Raw genomic sequence first — 21,161 nt, forward strand, 5'->3', positions numbered from 1 at the left:
GAAACAATATCAACTAAAACAAAGACGACAATTGCAACTAATCTCAACCATTGGTCAATAATGAACAGTTTATTATTTGTACCCTTTGTAAAACTTCCTTGGGAAAGATCCATGAAAATTGGTCATTCATTATGAGCTCCTGGACGAACTCTATTCCATTTAGACCACACAACTTTCGCACAAGATAAATCTTGAACCAATCATTTCCTCGATTGATAATCACACTCTTAATGCAATGCAGGAAAGTTTCTTTTGCACGGGCATATTTTGAATCCTGAGCTGGAAATACAAATCAGTAAAAATTAAAATTTAACGTGGCCCATCTACCAAATTAAGAATACATTTATGCGTAACAATTACTTCTATTGTTATTTAAAGATGTCGATAGATAGAAATTAGCGTTGTTATGCATCAGATACACGTGTCAGTTTTGATTGGTGGGTTGGCAGTGGAATGAGTTAGCAGCTTAAATTACTGAGTGATAACATCTCTGATGACCTGTCCTGAGCTCAGCACATACATGTAATCACGAAGGCTGTGCCTCGACTTTCATAGAAGTATAAGGAGATTCAGCATTTCACTGAATACTTTGACAAACTTCTACAGATGCACTATAGGAAGTTTCCTGATTGGTTTCTTGATGGCCTGGTGCAGCAATTCAAATGCACATAATGCACAAGACTGCGGACTCAGCCCCGTCCATCACATGCACAGCATCTACACGAGGCATTTCCTTGAGGATAGTATTTATCATAAAGATCACCACCATCCAGACTTTACTGCTATGACTGAACAGAAGGCTCAGAAGCCTGGAGTCCCCACTTCTAAGTTCAAGAGCAGTTACTTTCCTTTTCTTATCACTGTTTTGGAGAATTTGTGTGTGATTTATGATTAATTTATGCTTTTGTGTATTGTCTGTGTGGTAATAGCATTGCAAGCAAGAGTTTCATTCTATCTGTAACCCCACAAAACTCATAACTCAATATTGATTACACCCCATAATATTACCACCAGGCTTCAAAAACTAATCATTGCAATGCAAAAAATCTGAGAGAAAAAACCTCAAAATACCAAAAATACTCAGGTCCGGTAGGTTCCGTACAAATAAAATTCTCCATTTCCACAGATGCGGACTGACCTGTTGTGAATTTCGCACACTTTCTCTTCTATATTAGATTATTCATCATTGCAATCATTACAGTTAGAACTGACCTTTTCATGAACAAAATGAGCAACGGCTAGAGTGAAATGTAGTGTGCTCTTTCTAGCCCCTACCAACTATTATTAGTTATTGCTCAGTTAAATGATGTCAAATCAGGCCAGAACTGAAAATATCCCACATATTACAATACAATCAGTTTTATTCGTCACATTGCACAGTGAAATGAATTTGTCAGCAGCGGTACAATGAGAAAGAACACACAATACACGATAAAAAATTAACACAAACATCTCCATGGTCTCCAAATCTGAGGAAGGACATTATTGCCATAGAGGGAGTGCAGAGAAGGTTCACCAGACTGATTCCTGGGATGTCAGGACTGTCTTATGAAGAAAGACTGGATAGACTTGGTTTATACTCTCTAGAATTTAGGAGATTGAGAGGGGATCTTATAGAAACTTACAAAATTCTTAAGGGGGTTGGACAGGCTAGATGCAGGAAGATTGCTCCCGATGTTGGGGAAGTCCAGGACAAGGGGTCACAGCTTAAGGATAAGGGGGAAATCCTTGAAAACCGAGATGAGAAGAACTTTTTTCACACAGAGAGTGGTGAATCTCTGGAACTCTCTGCCGCAGAGGGTAGTTCATTGGCTATATTTAAGAGAGAGTTAGATGTGGCCCTTGTGGCTAAGGGGATCAGAGGGTATGGAGAGAAGGCAGGTACGGGATACTGAGTTGGATGATCAGCCATGATCATATTGAATGGCGGTGCAGGCTCAAGGGCCGAATGGCCTACTCCTGCACCTAATTTCTATGTTTCTATGTATGTTTCTATCCACCACAGCAATCATCACTGTGGTGGAAGGTACAAAAATTGGCCAGTCCTCCTCCATTTCCCCCCGTGGTCGGGACCTCAACCTTCCGCAGCCGTTGCTGCGGGTGTCCAGATGGTAAAAGGACAAGGTAAAAGTCAAGGTAAGTCCAGAATCGGCTCCTCCCCACCGGAGACCGCGGCTTCAGGCTGGTGTAGGCCACAGGCCGGCGGTCGTTGATTTAAAGTTCGCGCCGCAGCCAGAAGCACCGCAGACTGCAGGGCCGGCGATTTGGAGCTCCTCTCCAGGAATCCCTGGCGAGGGACCCTGCTCCTGATGGTAAGTTGCCACGGCGCCCGTGGTAGAAGTTGGCCGCGGGCCGGCGGTGGAATCTTCTTCTTCGACGCCGCGCCAGCTGAAACTCTGCAGACCGTGGCTTCAGGCTGCCGCGGGCCAGCGAAACGGAGCGCTCACCTCCGGCGAGCTCCAGCGAGGGCTCACCCGCTCCACGCCGAGAGTCCACGCTGCGCCCGTGCTGAAGCCCCGGGCCCGTCTCCGGGAAAGGCCGCGCCGATCCTTGCTATTAGGCCACGGGGGAGGCGACCTGGAAAAATGTGCCTCTCCGTGGAGGAGTCGACCGAAGCGGTTTCCCCCTTACCCCCCCACAAAAGACACACAGAGAGACATTAAAAGCATACATTAAAACATACTAAAAAAACAAAAAAAGTAGAAACAAAACGGACAAGCTGCTGACAAGGCGCCGGCTTGCAGCGCCCCCACCAACCGACTCCACGGACATTTGTATGTGTACATGTGTATGTTTACATATTGTATGTGTACATGTGTACAGAGGAAATGTTCTTGGGAATGTAGAGCAGCAAATTTTAAATACTGATTTGTTGACCAATCTAGTTGGCCGCAAAGTGATCATGCTCTTCTCAAACGGTGAATTGAATAAAGATAGAATCCAGTATTACCAATTGTGTCACACGATTCACAAAGTAGCTGGGCAGCAGTGTCAAAACAGAGGCGAATTCTGGCAATTATCTGTAGCATTTCTATTGTCATCTGTTTCCTCTTATGTTGAATGTACATCTGAAGGAATTCTCCCTCTTGGGCTAGATAAGCAATTTTTTCTTGTATTGAACACCACTGAGATTTTTCGTAAATTGAATCCTAAACATGGAGTAAAATGGCTTATTAATTCGACATATACATTACAGAAAGTGAATGCATCCTATATTCTTTCTGAGTAAGAAATGAAGAAAGAATGGATGAAAGAGTTACACAGATTCTCTGACGTACAAATGGTTGAATTTAACTGTTTAGGTTATGGCACAGAAATGGCAATGCCTAAATGATAGCCCTGAAAGTGCAACAGGTGTTACTAAAGACAGAGATGTTAGACTGGTTGACAAAAAAAAGAAATTAAGAGCAGGGGTGGACCGCCTGGTCACTCTAGCCAACACCGCCATTCAACATGATCATGGATGACTTATCCCGGCCTCAATTTTATCCCGGCCTCAATTCCTTTTCTGTGCCAGTTCCCCCATAACCTTTAATTTCTCAATCTTACAAATATTAATCTGTACCTTTAAATATATATAATCGTCGGGCCGCCACCATCATTTTGAGCACAGAATTTCAATTTCTGGATATAGACATTGAGTTATATGTTCTGGTTTGGTATACAAGACCATTCTTTAAGGTGATAGCTGCCAAGGTTGCTTGATGTCATGATTCTTGATTGATGCTTTTGGATGGTGTTATTGAGGGTATTCCTCACACAATATCTCCCTGTATTGCACAATACAACAATATTGCACAATATCCCTCAGGTTGCTCAGTGTTTATGACATTTGTAAGTGTACAAACCACAACCACAAATCTAAATCAGTTTATAAATGAGGATCTGTTAGAGTTTCAGTAACAAAGGAACAAGTAATTGTCAAAACAGCACTAGCACAAAATCAACTCACCAGGATTTTTTTTAAAGTTACTCGACCAAGTACAGACCCGTTGGGCCTGTTCGCCCAACGTGCGGTTGGGGGGGGGGGGGGGGGGGGGGGGGGGGGGGGGGGCAGGGGCATGTGGCGTCGTCACACACACTAACTACCACCTCGCACATACGCTAACTACCCCCCTTAATATTATATTAATATTATTAACTTGCTCCTTTTACCCCATACCCACCCTATCCCCTGACGCATGGCCCCCAACTCGCAGGCACGCCCACAGGCGAGGGGGGGTGGGGTAGAGAGTGAAGGCAGAGAGAGAATGGGGAGAGACAGAGAGAGGGGCAGAGACAGAAGGACAAGAGACAGAGAGGGGGGTGGAGGGGGGAGGAGGAGACGGTTGGTGGGTGGGGGGGTCGAGGAAGGGAGAGGGGGGGGGGGGAGAGTGTGGGGGGGGGGAGGAGAGGGGAAGGGAGAGAGAGGGGGATGAGAATAAGAGAGGGGATTGTGCAGGGGGAGACAGGGGCTGCGGCGTCACACTCAACACTGACCACCCCCCAAACACACCGGAGGGGGGAGGGGGGGGGGGGGAACAGGGAGGGAGGGGGGAGACGGGAGAGGGGAGGGAGGGGAGAGGGGGAGGAGGAAAGGGGAGAGATTGGGGAGGGAGAGGAGAGCGGGGAAAGGGGGAGAGAGAGGGGGGGATGGGTGGGGGGGGGAGGAGAAGGGGAGGAGAGTGGGGAATGGGAGGGAGGAGAGCGGGAAGGGAAGGAGGGGGGAGAGGGGATGTTAGAGGGGCGGGGACAGAGGTGGAGAGGGGGGATGAGGGGAAGGGGGAGAGAGGTGGAGGAGGGGGAGGGGAGAGGAGAAGAGGGGGAGTGAGAGGGGAGAGGGGGGTAGAGGGGAGTGGGTGCAAGAGAGAGGGGAAGGGGGTGGAGGGGGAGATGGGAGGGAGGGGAGGAGGGAGAGGGGAGGAGGAGAGAGAGGGAGATGGAGAGGGTGGAAGAGGAGGAGGATAGGGGGGTGGGGGGGTGAGAGAGAGGGGGAGGAGAGGGAGGAGGGAGAGGGGAAGGGAGGAGGGAGAGGGGAAGGAGGAGGGAGAGGGGAGGGGGAGAGAGGGGGGGAAGCGTGTGGTGGGAGGGGGGAGAGTGGTAGGGGAGGGGGAAGAGTGAGGAGAGAGGGGGGAGGGGGAAGAGTGGGGAGAGGAGGAAGAGTGGTGAGGGAGGGGGGAGGATAAGAGTGGGGAAGGGAGAGGGTTGGGGAGGGAGAGGTGTGGGGGAAAGAGTGGGAAGCGGGAAAGAGTGTGGAGAGAGGGGGGAGAGGGAAGAGTGGGGAGAGAGGGGTAGGGGAGAGAGGGGGAAGAAGGTGGGTGGGGGAGGGGGAGAGGGGTAGGGGGGGAGTGGTGGAAGAGGGCGAGTGGTAGGGGGGGGGGGGGGGGAGAGAGGGAAGGGGGTGGGGGGGAGAGGGGTGGAGGGAGACGGTGGGGGATGGGGGTGAGAGAGAGGGGTGGGAGGAGGACGGGGAGGAGAGGAAGATGGAGAGGGGGATGAGGGAGGAAGATGGAGGAGGGGGAGGGAGAGAGGGGTGAGAAAGGGATGCGTGTGGGGGAGTCCATCAATTCCCCACTCCCTATCACCCCCACTCCTCTCCCTCTATTCCCACACTCTCCCTCCTCACCTCCCCCATCCCCCACTCCCCCTCCCTACTCCCTCTTCCCCTCCCCCTTCCCCTCTTCACCACCCCAGGATCTCGCCTGTCCCCGGTGACCTCCGGATCTGCAGAACTTGCTCGTTCACAGAGAGGGACACAGAAACAGGGAACGCAGATGGACAGCGGGAGGGAGAAGGAGTCGGAGAGCCAAATGCCAGCGCGTGGGGGGGGGGGGGGGGGGGGGGGGATTGTTGACATAACTCGGCCTCGCCTCGCGTCGCCCGCAGCCGTTGCAAGAGGCTCCGCGCGTGGGAGAGCTGGACAGCAGCCATTTGAAGTTGACAGCAGCCGCTATGGCCAGACGCGTTCGGATCTCGGGTGAGCAGACAGTGTAAATGCAGCAGCAGCTTGGCTGCTTTAAATTAATGGTTCACTTTACCATCGCTTCCAGCTGTGAGGTTAGGAGCGGTTAACAGCGGCGATGAACGGTTGGGGGGGGAAAACGGGGGTGGGGGACGGGATGTGAGAGGGATGGGGCAGTGGAGAGAGGGGGGTAGGGGGAAGGGGAGAGAGTGGTAGGAAGAGAGAGGGGTGGGGGGGGAGGGGGGACAAGGGGTAGGGGGAGAGTGGGAGGGAAGAGAGAAAGAGGGGTATGAGGAGAGAGGGGGGGGAGAGGAGAGAGGGGGGGGGTTGGAGGGGAGGAGGAGGGAGAGGGGTGAGGAGAGAGGGAGAGGAGGAGGAGGAAAGGAGGGGGGGGGGAGAGAGGGTGGGGGAAGGGGGGGAGGGGAGAGAGGGGAGAGAGGAGGGAGAGGGGGGAGAGTGGAGGGGAGGGGAGGGGGAGAGGGGTAGGGGAGAGAGGGGGGAAGAGTGTGGAGGGAGGGGAGAGCAGAGAGAGGGTGAAGAATGGGGAGGGAGAGAGAAGGAAGAGTGGGTAGGGAGGGGGAGAAGTATTGGGGGAGTGGTGGAAGTGGGAGAGATGGAGGGGGAGGGGGTAGTGGTGGTGGAGGAGAGAGGGGTAGGGGAAGGGGGGGGTGGGGGGAGAGAGGGTGGGCGAAGGAGACAAGTGGGGAGGGAGTGGAATAGTGGGGAGGGAGGGGTAGGGGGAGTTGTGGAAGAGGGACAGAGGGGAAGGGGGGTGAAGGAGAGAGGGGTGGGGTGGAAGGAGGAGAGGGAGAGGAGAGGGAGATGGGGAGGAGAGAGGGGTGGGGGAGGGGAGGAGAGAAGGGAGCAGGAGGAGAGAGGTGTGGGGGAGGGGGAGATGGGGTAGGGGAGAGAGGGGGAAAGAGTGTGGAGGGAGGGGAAAGAGTGGGGAGGGGGAAGGGGAGAGGGGGGAAGGGGGGGGGGGGAGAGGGAAGGGGAGAGATGGATGGGGGTGAGAGGAGGAGGGGGAGGAGTGGGAGAGGGAGATGGGGAGGAGGGAGGAGAGAGGGGGATGGGGAGGGGAGAGAGGTGTGGGGGAGGTGGACTAGTGGGGGTAGGGGAGGGAGGGGGAAGAGTGTGGAGAGAGGTGGAGCGAGGTGGCGGGAGAGAGCGGAAAGAGGGGGGAGGGAGAGTGGAAGGGGAAGGGGGAGGGACAGTCCATCTATTCCCCATTCTCTATCTCCCCCAATCCTCTTTCTCTATTCCCACACGTGATCCCACGAGCTGGGGCAGGAGCAAAGGCAAATGTAAATGAATCCATTCCGATTGGACATCTGTGAGCATTGGGCATCGTGACATCACACGATGGAACGTTCACCAACATTCTATGGGTGAGAGCCGTTTGGTTTTTTAAACATTTTTTAATTTTTTGGGGACAACTTAGAATCCCACAGCAGAGCGGCTCCATTAATGGATTCATTCCACAGTGAGTTCAGTTCGGTAACAAACCCCCCTTCTCCCTCCCCTTCTTCTCCCCCTCATCCCTTCGCTCCTTTTCCATTTCAGTAGAGATTTCACTTTTACATTCGCAAATCCACTCCCCCCCCAAAAATGTCAAAATGTTAAAAAAATTTCTTGAGTTTCTGCGTGTGGTTTTGGCGGACCAAGGAATCAAAGGCCAAAAATCTAATCTGAAAATGGAATCTGACATACACCCACAAACACAGTTTTAATATATAGATAGACTAGACCAAGTGCAGACCCGTTGGGTCTGTTCCCCCAACGTGCGGTGGCGGGGAGGGGGGGGCAGCATGCGGCGTCACACACACTAACTACCCCCACCCCCCTCCCTCCCTTGCACACACGCTAACTACCCCCTTGATATTATATTAATATTATTAATTTGCTCCTTTTACCCCATAACCGCCCTATCCACTGACGCATAGCCCCCAACTCACAGGCGCTTCTAGAGAGATTGGGGGGGGGGGGGGGGGGGGGGGGTAGAGAGTGAGGGTAGAAAGAAGGGTAGATACAGAGAGAGGGCAGAGACAGGGAGAGGGGGCAGAGACAGGGAGAGGGGCAGAGACAGGGAGAGGGGCAGAGACAGAGGGAGAGGGGCAAGAGACAGAGGGGGGGGGGGGTGGAGGGGAGGAGAGGGAGGGTGGGAAGGGAGGGGGAGAGGTGGGGGGGGGAAGGGAGGGGGAGAGGTGGGGGGGGAAGGGAGGGGGGTGAGGTGGGGGGGAAGGGAGGGGGTGAGGTGGGGGGGAAGGGAGGGTGAGAGGTGGGGGGAAGGGAGGGTGGAGGGGGTGAGGGAGTGAGAGGGGGAGGGGGTGAGGTGGAAAGAAAGGGTTTGTTACCGAACTGAACTCACTGTGGAATGAATCCATTAACAGAGGCACTCTGCTGCTGCATTATAAGTTGGCCCTGCCTTCCCTCTGGTCCCCATCAGATGCCGAGTTCCCAGAACGCGGGCTAAACGCTGGGGCCGCTCACGGTTAAGTCTGTGAAAGTGGCCCCATCAGAGACTGTGAGGCCTCGCATCCTCGGCGCTTCAGAACCCGAGTACGGGGAGGGGGTGGTGAGTGGGCGGGCGGGCGTGATCCCGAGTGAGCCTGCGGGCCGCCAGCGAGGACAGGGAAAAGCAGCGGGGGGAGCAGCCGATCTGTGGCTTCCGCCAGCGTGCCAGAGCCGGGCCGGGGGGGGTGGTGGGGGGGGGAAGTGGAGGAGAGCCGGGCGGCAGCAGCCGTTATGGTTGCGTGGGGCACGCGGTGAGAAGGTGGGCAGCGGGAGGCAAAAAAAATACTAAATTTAATGAGTGGATTTGTGAATGTAAAAGTTAAATCGCTAGCGAAATGGTAAAAATCTCGGCGTTTTTGCGTCTGGTTTTCGCGGAGTAACGAATCAAAGGCAAAATCAAAATGTCATACACCCACACACACACAGAGTTTTAAAAGTATATAGATTTTACTTGAATTAAATTATTTTACTGATTGTAAATTATTTTGTGTTTTTCATGAACAGTAATGGGCCTGTCCCACTTAGGCGGTTTTTTGGGCGACTACAGCAAAACTTTCATCACGTTGAAAATTTTTCGGCGACAGTGGCGACAATTTATGCTGTCATAGGTTGTCGCCAGGTGTTGTAGGTGAATTCCATTGAAACTAGTTCCTGGCACTCGCCTAAAGAGTCGTCTAGGTGGGACAGGCCCATAACCATTAATAATAAAAATCAAAGTTCAACTTCCAGATTTTATTAAATAATGCCAGCGCTGTTCCGTTGAGCAACCTGTGGAATATTGTGGGATAATATGCAATCATTGATTATGTATTGTGCAATACAGGGAGCTATTGTATGAGGAATAACATCAACCATGCATCATGACATCAAGAAAATATTGGCAGCTATCAATCGTTTCACATAGCAAACCAGAAAAAGTAACCGTCTCAACTCCTGAAACTGCTGGGAACTTATGTGGTATTATAATGTCACTAAATCAAGATGAGTAGCAATGACTCTGGATAAACATACCTCCAAACAATTCAGAAACAATGCATAGAGTTCAGTCTCACTTTCTTGAAATATTTTTGTCTTTTGAAATGCAGATAGATAATCCTGCAGGTAATTTTTAATGTCATCAAAACTGAAAGACAAATATTTTTTTAAATGAATGAAACATTGAAAACTGGAATTTATAGAGTCACCGTCAGAGCATGAAACCAGCCTTTTGGTCTAACTCTTCCATGCTGATCGAGGATCAATTTAAGCTTTTCCCATTTGCCGATCATTGACCCATATCCTGTAAACCTTTCCGAACCGTGTACCTGTCCAAATGCCTTTTAAATGTTGTTATTCCACTTACCTTGACTACTTCCTCTGGCAGCTCATTCAATGGACATGCCACTACTGTGTGAAAAAAGCTGTCCCTCTTCAGTTCCAATTAAATCTTTCCTTTCTCATGTTAAACCTATGCCTTCTAATTCTCGATTTCCCCAAACGGGAAAAATCTGCATTCACCCTATCTATACCCCTCATGTTTTTATACTCTTATAAGATCACCCCTCAGTCTCCTACGCTCCAAGGTGTAAAGTCCTAGCTGGCCCAACTGCTCCCTATTATTCAGCCCCTTGAGACCTGACAACATCCTCAAAAATCTTCTCTGCACACTTTCCAGTTTAATGGTATATTCCTATAGAAAGGTGTCTAAATATACCAAGTGCTGCCTCACCACTGTCTTGAACAATTGCAACATGAAGACCAGAGTGCCAAAAATATTATTCAACATCTTATCTACCTCTGGTGCCACTTTCAGGGAATTATGTACGTGTACTTCTTGGTCTCTCTACTCCCCATGGCCCTACCGTTCACTGTGAAAGTCCCAGTTTAACTTCAACAAAATACAACATCTTAAATGTATCTAACTTAAGCTCAATTTGTTATTCCTCGGCTCACTTACCTAACTGACCAAGATTCCGCTATAATTCTTGATAATGTTCTACAACATCACCTATTTTAGTGTCATCTGCAAACTTATTAACCATATTTTGTATATTCTCAATCAAATCATTGACATAGATGACAAATAACAGTGGGCCCAGGACCGACGCGTGGTACACCACTAGTCTCAGGCCCCAGTTCAAACACCCCTCACATCAATTTCTGTTTCCTATTATCCAGCCAATTGTGCATTCAATTAGCTTCCCTGGATCCCATGTGGTCTAATTTTCCAGTGTAGCCTACTACACGGAATCTTATCAAAGGCCTTATATGAAGTGCATATAGACATCAACTGCCCTGCCCTCATTGACGTTCGGTTACATCTTCTAAAAACTCAAATTTGTGATCCACGATCTGCCATGGACATAGCTATGCTGACTATCCCCAATCAACCACCATATTTCCCAATATATGTACATCTTATTCCTCAGAATAATAAGTATTACAAAATCATAATAAAAATCATTAACAAACCAAGCAAAGTTTAAAACCATCATACCAATAATAAATATAAAATAAAGACACCATTACTGATCATCATGAGAATGACCACAACTCAAAGAATGTTGATGTCAAATATTGATATAAACTCATTCAAACTACTGATGAATCCAAAAACAAATCACTTCCAACTCATTTTGGATTTTCTCTGGAACAACTTAATCTTTTTGGAAACAAATATATCAGAAGAAGCAAACCTATGAAATCCGTAAAATCTATGAAAATAAATATAACAAGACCACGAGACTGTAACATAAAAAAATGCCGTGGAACCAGATGTTCTCTATTGAAGTAGTAAATATCCTGACCAGTGAGACTGCATCAAGAGAAATATGATTAAACAGAAAGGATTTCCTCTCTGGTGATTTATACACGAAGCATAAGTTTAACATTTGTTAATCTGATGCTGATTACTGAAAGAAAAAAACATGGCCACTACTGTAATTAAGGCACAACAAGCACTATTTTTTAAAATATTGGTGGTAAACAGCACTTGATTTTCTTTTGGAAAAAAAACTCGTGAGATTTCCCCATTTATTTTGCTTGGAGTTTACCAGGTACTTTTAAAAACATACATGAAATTAAAAAACAGATTGCATTTACTAAATCACAATTCTCATGTAGACTTCTTGCCATCATTTATTTTTTTTGTTGTAATGAAATAATTGGAATGGAAGTTCAATATTCACATCTAATACCGCTCCTTTTTCATAACTTTTTCTAGTTTTACAACAAACCAGTAGTAATACCAATACCAATCAATAGATTGTACCTGTATTTCAACAGCAGTTTAAGAACAATGGAACGGACAACAGGATTTTGATCAGCGGCCTCATCAAATGGTGAAAGATGTCTCGTAGCATACGAACAAACTATGGGAAAACAAAAAGCTACTGATGTAGAAAGTGAAATTAACCAATACAATGCTTGAGACCAATGTGAGATTAAGTACTAAGTATTGTTTTACAGTACTGGTAGCATAATTGAACAAACAAAACAATTGCTTCCCTGCGACTGAATGAGTTGAAAGCTGCTAAAGTAAATGCCAAAGCAATTGCTTCACAGCAGGAAGTGGGAACAAACCTGCAATGAAAGGTCCCACAACCAGTTTGAAATATATCACTTATGGGGAGATCTCCCATTCCAGAAGAGCCCATGACAGAAAACAATATTAAATTATCTCTATAGAAAAAAACACTCATATCATTGTTTACAAAAAAGTTTATTCCCAGACAACGGAATCATCATACCACAACCAGAGAGCAGTGCTGAACTACTATCTACCTCTTTAGTGATCCTCGGACTATCCTTACTCGACTTTGCTGGCTTTACCTTGTTATTCCCTTATCATGTATCTATACACTGCAAATGGATCGACTGTGATCATGTATTGTCTTTCTGCTGACTGGTTAGTATGCAAAAAAAGCTTTTCACTGTACCTCGGTATACGTGACAATAAATTAAACTATACTGAAACTATTAATCTTTCTTAATACTTTCATTGTTCATAGAGAGCATAGCTGATAATTTTTTAATTGAAATCAATGCACATAGAAACTTTAGTAGCTAGGACTCAGTTTTAACTAACCAACTCATTCAACTTTGCCCAGTTAACCAACTTTTTTCCTTTAATTCTACATGAAGAGCACCTTTACTGAGTAACAGAATACTTCCCATTTTAATTACATTCTGTAGCATCAGACACTACCAGATCAGCAAAGCACAGGTAGTTTTAACAGCACCCCTTTAGTAATCTGTTCCATCTCCACCTCTGATGCACATAATGCACATTCCCACATTTCAATCCATTCACCACCCAGAAAATTAGGTGGATAGAACACAGAACATTTATAGGACAGTATGGCACAGGAACAAGCCCTTTGGCCCACATTGCCCATGAAGAACATGATGCCAAGTTAAACTACAGATGAATTAATGGGAGGTGGTCTTGGAGGGGAGGATGCTCCTCAAATTGCGGAGCATCTTGGACATTACAGCTTACCCTCGCCATGACACACGGGTCAACCTGAGGAGCACCTTCAGCAACAGACTGGTTCCACCAAGATGCAGCACAGAATGCCACAGGAGATCCTTCCTCCCTGTGGCTACCAAACTGTACAACTCCTCCCCCTTCATCATGGGGTTGACTGCCCCCCCCCCCCCCGACCCCAATCTTTGCACATCCCCAATCCTTCCCATTCGTCACTTTAATTTCATGTTTCATGCATCTTGTGTTTTATGACTGTTGGCAAATCAATTTCCTCCTGGGATAAATAAAGTTCTATTGTATCATATGCCCATAGATGCTGATCAACCTAATAATGTCTTCCAGACTTATTTTATCCCTTTTGTCACCAATGTGAATCTGGCATGCTAATGCATGGAGGCATCTGGACAGGTATAATGAATCCAGATCCAGCAATATTCAATGCCATTGCCATGATTTTCCATCATGCAGGTGTAGCCCACAGAAAGTATAGGCTAGTTACAAAGAAAAACACTATCACTATCAGTACAACTACATCAGGTAGATCCTCTGATTACATACTCACCTCTTGTGATGGCTCTCCCTCAAATCACCCCACATCTTCCCACTGACTGATATCCATGCACAGGCACTGAATCCAACCAAATTATGAAATCTTAAACCTACTCTAATTCCTATCAAGTTTCTTTCACTCTGGACTCTCATCACCCAGTTACATGAGTGAGGAGACTAAACAGACTGTGCAACCACCCCACAAACCCAAATAATAGGAAATACATACACTTCCAAAGTAGTCTAACCTTTCTCTGAGGCGCTGGAATCTGTCTTTTTTAGAAAAAGTAGCAGAGACAGTAGATCGCGAACCACTTCTTTTGTTGGTGGTGAGTTATCTTTGAAGCAGACCATGGAAACCAAAGCTATGAAAAATGCATCACACCTCTTGCGAAATAGGATTACTTTTGAAACAGCTTCACTGTAATAGAAATAAAAAAATCATGGCAGTGTAAATATTCAGTACTGTCATATAGCACAGTTACCTTAAAAAATCCAAAAAATTGTTATTTTCTTTCAAGTTGCTTGAAAAATTTAGTGTACACTAAATGATTTTGAAGCCATGCAGTGAGTCTGCATTTGATGGACTCAGTTTTTGCATTTTTTTATTCTAATATTAAGTAAGGAATTCATCAAAATCTGGCTGGTTTTAACTAGAAATTATTGCGAACAATAAGTTTCACTATTGACAACTAATTCCCATCTCTAAACCAAACTAAAAGCAGTGGCAAGAATATGAGGAAATTCAAATAAAGAACAATCATTTTTTAATTTTGATTAATATAATTTCTTAAATTATTTTTATGTTTAAAATGTTTCATATGCACATAATACTCAATCTGGGAAATATGCCTTCAAGACCTTACATCAGTAAGGCCTGGTTCGTGATTTTCATTAGTGCCAAAGATTAAGAAATCAACAGTAATGTAGCTACTACTTAAGTAGTAAAACAACCCTTGCTACAATTGTGTTGTAATCTGATTCTGGCTTATCATTCCAAACCAGTAACTGCAAATCTTATAACAAATGAATTATGAAGAATCCTCTCAGTAAATAAATATATTTTGTGTTACTAGCGAGATCAAGTTTGTTGCGCTCGATCATTATTTAGACAATAAGACAATAGGTGTAGGAGTAGATCATTAGGCCCATCGAGCCAGCACCACCATTCACTGTGATCATGGCTGATCAAGCACAATCAGTACCCCGTTCCTTCCTTCACCCCATATCCCTTGACTCTGCTATCTTTAACTCTATCTAAATCTCTCTTGAAAGCGCCCAGAGAATCGGTCTCCACTGCCTTCTGATGCAGAGAATTCGACAGATTCGCAACTCTGTGGGTGAAAAAGTTTCTAAATGGTCTACCAATTAATCTTAAACCGTGGCCCCTGGTTCTGGACTCCCCCAACATCGGGAACGTTTCCTGCCTCTAGTGCATCCAATCCCTTAATAATCTTACATGTTTCAATAAGATTCCCTCTCATCCTTCTAAATTCCAGTCGCTCCATTCTTTCAACATATGTCAGTCCCGCTATCCTGGGAATTAACCTCGTGAACCTACGCTGCACTACCTCAATAGCAAGAATGTCCTTCCACAAATTTGGAGACCAAAACTGCACACAATACTCCAGGTGTGGTCTCACCAGGGCCCTGTACAACTGCAGAAGGACCTCTTTGCCCCTGTACTCAACTCCTCTTGTTATGAAGGCCAACATGCCATAAGCTTTCTTCACTGCTTGCTGTACCTGCAGGCTTACTTTCAGTGACTGATGTACAATGACACCCAGATCTCATTGTACTTCCCCTTTTCCAAACTTGACACCATTCAGATAATAAGCTGCCTTCCTGTTATTGCCACAAAAGTGGATAACCTCACATTTATCCACATTAAACTGCATCTGCCCACTCACCCAACCTGTCCAAGTCAACCTGCATCCTCATAGCATCCTCCTCACAGTTCATACTGCCACCCAGTTTTGTGTCATCTGCAAATTTGCTAATGTTACTTTTAATTCCTTCATCTAAATCATTAATGTATATTGTAAATAGCTGCAGTCCCAGCACCGAGCCTTGCGGTCCCCCACTAGTCACTGCCTGCCATTCTGAAAGAGACCCGTTAATCCCTACTTTTTGTTCTAATAAATTGTAATGAACCAATTTCTTAACACCTATAGAATACCTTATTTCTTCGGATGCCTCTGGTACATAATCATTAGCCACAGCAGTGCGGCAACATGGGCAGTATACATCTCCTGATGCGAACCACTGCTTAATGCAGTTTAAGCAGTAAAGATGATTGCATGGAAGCAATACAGGATTGTTGAGTTCTCCAAAGCAAACTGAACATTCTTGCAGACCGTATCTAGAATACAATAAAAGATCAACAATAAAATGAATAGTCTGAAAAAGTCTGAAGAAAGGTCTCAACCCGAAACGTCACCCATTCCTTCTCTTCAGAGATTCTGCCTGTCCCCGCTGAGTTACTCCAGCATTGTGTCTACCTTCAACAGTAAAATTAAATTACATGCAGACCTTTTGAGAGCTCTTCAGATAATAACTTAAGAAATCCTGTATTTTTAGCTATGCCTAGTAATATGTACAATTTGCTTTCTATCAATTTGCTTGCGATCTGTATGCAGCCTGAAATCAGAAAACTGCAAAAAGATTAGCTTGAAATGCAAATTTATCTCCTGGTTAGCGATGGAATGCCATTATTTAGGGAATGTTCTAAAAATATAGGGACACAAGAGACTGCAGATGTTGGAGCAGAAAATATGAGCTGCCAGAGGAACTCCGAATCCATGGGAAGAAATGGATGTTTCAGGTTGAAACCATGCGTCAGTCTTGAAGCAGAATTTTGACCCATCACGTTGATTGTCCATTCATCTCCATGGCCATTTTTAGTTTAGTTTAGAGATACAGTATGGAAACAGGCCCCTCGGCCCACCAAGTCCACACCATGCTCTCCACACACCTACAAACCTGTCCGTCTTTGGAGTATGGTAGGAAACTGGAGATCACAGAGAAAACCCACGCAGGTCACAGGAAGAACGTACAAACTCCATATGGACAGCAACCGTAGTCAGGATCGAACTGGGGTCTCTGATGATGTAAGTCAGCAACTCTACTGCTGCGCAACCGTGCCGCATTGCATGATCCATTTAGTTCCTCCAGCAACTTTTTTTTCCCCTCAAAGTGCACATTCTTTGCTTGTATTATACAGTACATGATTTCAAGAGAGAAATGTATCCCCTCAACAACCTTGAGAGGTCATTCATGTATTACAAATGTGAGAGTGACACAATGAGCTCATTGTAACTCGTGGAAATTAAAACACGTACCTGATAATTATTGTACAAACTCTCTTACCTGAAAAAAAGACATCCTGCATCACGTTTGCAATCCCTTAGGATCATAATCACAGCCTGAAAGGGATCTTGCGATCTCAAATCAGAGTTACTGTTCAGACTCTGCAAAAGTAAAAATTGGAATCAAATACAATTATAATGCCAGCCTTATTTAACTGGCTTACAAAAGCTGACATTTATAAATAACCATGTTCATATTCTACTGATTAAAAAGTCCAAAGCCATGAACGATATCAGCTGATTTAACACGGAAATAGCACATCTGATTACCATTCAGACATGCAAAAATATTGTGTTAGTCAATGAAATTATACTGTGTCTTTAGTACTTTAAATTACATTCAAACATAATGACACCAGCAGCATTGCAATGTGAAAAATATTTTGTTTTTTTAAACTTGATTGGTAAATTATCATGACTACTGCATAATGTTAAATTGCAGGTAAGTAAACACCATAGGTAAATAAAAACAGTAAGAGCGATACATAACACATAACCGTACCTTTGCAAGTCGAACAGCGTAGATTACAACCATGTTCTGCAATTTACTATGTATTTCTTCAACTCCCAAAATGAGATGCTCCACAAAAAGTGACAATGAAAATATTCTCCGCCACCCAGATCTGAAAGATAAACATAAAAAATAGAAAATAGGTGCAGGAGTAGGCCATTCGGCCCTTCGAGCCTGCACCGCCATTCGATATGATCATGGCTGATCATCCAACTCAGTATCCCATCCCTGCCTTCTCTCCATACCCCCTGATCCCTTAGCCACAAGGGCCACATCTAACTCCCTCTTAAATATAGCCAATTAACTGGCCTCAACTACCTTCTGTGGCAGAGAATTCCACAGATTCACCACTCTCTGTGTAAAAAAATGATTTTCTCATCCTCGGTCCTAAAAGACTTCCCTCTTATCCTTAAAATGTGACCCCTAGTTCTGGACTTCCCCAACATCGGGAATAATCTTCCTGCATCTAGCCTGTCCAACCCCTTAAGAATTTTGTAAGTTTCTATAAGACCCCCCCTCAATCTTCTGAATTCCAGCGTGTACAAGCCGAGTCTATCCAGTCTTTCTTCATATGAAAGTCCTGCCATCCCAGGAATCAGTCTGGTGAACCTTCTCTGTACTCCCTCTATGGCAAGAATGTCTTTCCTCAGATTAGGAGACCAAAACTGCACACAATACTCTCACCAAGACCCTGTACAACTGCAGCAGAACCACCCTGATCTTATACTTAAATCCTTTTGCTATGAATGCTAACATACCATTCACTTTCTTCACTGCCTGCTGCACCTGCATTCCTACTTTCAATGACTAGTGTACCATGACACCCAGGTCTCGTTGCATCTCCCCTTTTCCTAATCGGCCACCATTCAGATAATAGTCTACTTTCCTGTTTTTGCCACCAAAGTGGATGACCTCACATTTATCCACATTATACTGCATCTGCCATGCATTTGCCCACTATCCAACCTATCCAAGTCACCTTGCAGCCTCCTAGCATCCTCCTCACAGCTAACACTGCTCCCCAGCTTCGTGTCATCCGCAAACTTGGAGGTGTTGCATTCAATTCCCTCATCCAGATCATTAATATATATTGTAAATAGCTAAGGTCCCAGCACTGAGCCTTGCGGTACCCCACTAGTCACTGCCTGCCATTGTGAAAAGGACCCGTTTACTCCCACTCTTTGCTTCCTGTCTGCCAGCCAGTTCTCTATCCACATCAATACTGAGCCCCCAATACCATGTACTTTAAGTTTGTATACTAATCTCTTATGTGGGACCTTGTCGAAAGCCTTCTGAAAGTCCAGATATATAACACATCCACTGGTTCTCCCTTATCCACTCTCCTAGTTACATCCTCGAAAAATTCTATAAGATTCGTCAGACATGATTTACCTTTCATAAATCCATGCTGACTTTGTCCAATGAATTCACCACTTTCCAAATGTGCTGCTATCCCATCTTTAATAACTGACTCCAGAATTTTTCCCCACCACAGATGTTAGACTAACTGGTCTGTAATTCCCCTTTTTCTCTCTCCCTCCCTTTTTAAAAAGCGGAGTTACATTAGCTACCCTCCAGTCCTCAGGAACTACTCCAGAAATTTAAGAATTTTCAAAAATTATCACTAACGCATCCACTATTTCTGCGGCTACTTCCTTAAGTACTCTGGGATGCAACTTATCTGGCCCTGGGGATTTATCGGCCTTTAATCCATTCAATTTACTAAACACCACTTCCCGCCTAACCTGGATTTCACTCAGTTCCTCCATCTCATTTGACCCCCGGTCCCCTGCTATTTCCGGCAGATTATTTATGTCTTCCTTAGTGAAGACAGAACTAAAGTAGTTATTCAATTGGTCTGCCATGTCCTTGTTCCCCATGATCAATTTGCCTGTTTCTGACTGCAAGGGACCTACATTTGTTTTAACTAATCTTTTCCTCTTCACATATCTATAAAAACGTTTAAAGTCAGTTTTTATGTTCCCTGCCAGTTTTCTTTCATAATCTATTTTCCCTTTCCTAATTAAGCCTTTTGTCCTCCTCTGCTGGACTCTGAATTTCTCCCAGTCCTCTGGTAGGCTGCTTGTTCTGGCTAATTTGTACGCTTCATCTTTTGTTTTGATACTATCCCTGATTTCCCTGGTGCAAGTCCAAATGAAAAACAAAGGCTGGAAACATTCAGTAGACCAGGCAGTATCAGTGGAATGAGAAACAGAGTTAGACTTCAGATTGAAGACTTCATTAGGACACTGCTAAAATGTCTTCTACCAGAAATGTTCACTCTGTTTCTCCTTCCATAGATCCTCCCTGACCCGCGAAGAGATTCCAGCAATTCCAGTTGTTTTATGTTTAATACAAGATGTACAGAATTTCCCGCCATTCCCCTTCTAACTTTGCACTCTGATCTAATCCTGTTGTTTTGTCCATCTGGAACCTACTAGACTATTGCCAAATGACTTTTATTCTCATCTTCTTTTCTAGTATTCATTGTCATTTACGTACTTCTGTTGGTATACTGCGCCAAAAGTATGCTGTCATTTGCTGGACACTTCCTTAACCGTTGCTGGTATAGGACTGGCAATAGATGTCAACTTGATTCCCTCTTTTCTGCAGGTGAACCTGGCATTGTCTTTCCATTAATTTACCGTTTCTTTGCGCAGCTCCTGGAATCCCTCCCAGCATGTTAATCTTCAAATCGGCTTCATTGGTTCTGCAGATTAGTTGCATACTTTCTACCTCCATCAGCCAATTACAGACCACCAAACATAACTTTGATCTCTGCACACTAACTCCTCCCTGTGCATTGTTTACAATCTGGATATATCTATCTATCCAATCTTTGATAATCCTATATGATGAATCTTCTTTATGCTTAATTGTATGGGTATTTTGCCTCCCCTTTGATCAAGATATTTGATCTCTGTATATTTCTTGTCTTTTTCTTCTCTCGTTCCCAGCAACCAAATAATGCTTCCTTTTAGCTTCTCAGCTCAAGTATTTTGACCTGCCAGAACCACTACTTTACTGCTGACTTAATGAGTCTTGTAAAGTGCCCATTTGAAATGGAGATTGATCCCAGGGATGGCGGGACTGCCATATGAGGAAAGATTGAAAAGACTAGGCTTGTATTCACTGGAGTTTAGAAGGATGAGGGGGGATTTTATAGAAACATATAAAATTATAAAAGGACTGGACAAGCTAGATGCAGGAAAAATGTTCCCAATGTGGGCGAGTCCAGAACCAGGGGCTGCAGTCTTAGAATAAAGGGGAGGTCATTTAAGACTGTGGTGAGAAAAAACTTTTTCACCCAGAGAGTTGTGAATTTATGGAATTCCCTGCCACAGAGGGCAGTTGAGGCCAAGTCACTGGATGGATTTAAGAGAGAGTTACCGTGCCCTAAAAAGAGATCATAAATTGGCAGACTATCTCTCAACTGTTAGAGACATAAAGCAGAGACAGACCCTCACCAAATACAGGTTAAGTGACCACTTTGTCAGTTGAAAAAAGAAGACAGAAGAGATTCTGGCAACCAAGAGAAAACAGAATATGCGGCCACTGTTTGACAGAAGAGGTTGAAACAGGCGCACTTCCTCCTAAAATGCAAAAAATTTGACAAAACAAGGAAAGCATACTTTGACAAACTCAGTGTGGCAACCACTGATTTTAAAGAACTAGATGATACATCACAACTAAGAATAATCCTTGGCGAAGGAAACACGACACATCTTGGTGCACAATACGTAACAGCATGCAATAACCTGAGAGACGGTGAATGACCTACATGCACATATGTACACACACACTAATTGA

General features: G+C 45.2%; 2 protein-coding genes across 2 annotated transcripts in view; both read right to left on the minus strand.

Moving 5' to 3' along the window:
* Positions 1 to 21,161, minus strand: part of LOC129708218 (endonuclease V-like) — a 180,107-nt gene that overhangs the window by 132,297 nt on the left and 26,649 nt on the right. The window lies entirely within an intron of this gene.
* The window catches only part of LOC129708501 (E3 ubiquitin-protein ligase RNF213-like), a 69,421-nt gene that overhangs the window by 28,272 nt on the left and 19,988 nt on the right, over positions 1 to 21,161 (minus strand). Inside the window, exons 9-16 of the mRNA XM_055654327.1 lie at positions 17,343 to 17,463; positions 16,842 to 16,942; positions 15,652 to 15,834; positions 13,721 to 13,893; positions 11,706 to 11,805; positions 9,467 to 9,578; positions 2,951 to 3,149; positions 83 to 279 (exon numbers count right to left, since the gene is read on the minus strand). Of these exons, the coding sequence (XP_055510302.1) occupies positions 83 to 279; positions 2,951 to 3,149; positions 9,467 to 9,578; positions 11,706 to 11,805; positions 13,721 to 13,893; positions 15,652 to 15,834; positions 16,842 to 16,942; positions 17,343 to 17,463 (1,186 nt within the window). The remainder of the gene's footprint in view (positions 1 to 82; positions 280 to 2,950; positions 3,150 to 9,466; positions 9,579 to 11,705; positions 11,806 to 13,720; positions 13,894 to 15,651; positions 15,835 to 16,841; positions 16,943 to 17,342; positions 17,464 to 21,161) is intronic.

The sequence above is a fragment of the Leucoraja erinacea genome, chromosome 23 (assembly GCF_028641065.1).
Source record: "Leucoraja erinacea ecotype New England chromosome 23, Leri_hhj_1, whole genome shotgun sequence".
Lineage (NCBI taxonomy): Eukaryota > Metazoa > Chordata > Chondrichthyes > Rajiformes > Rajidae > Leucoraja > Leucoraja erinaceus.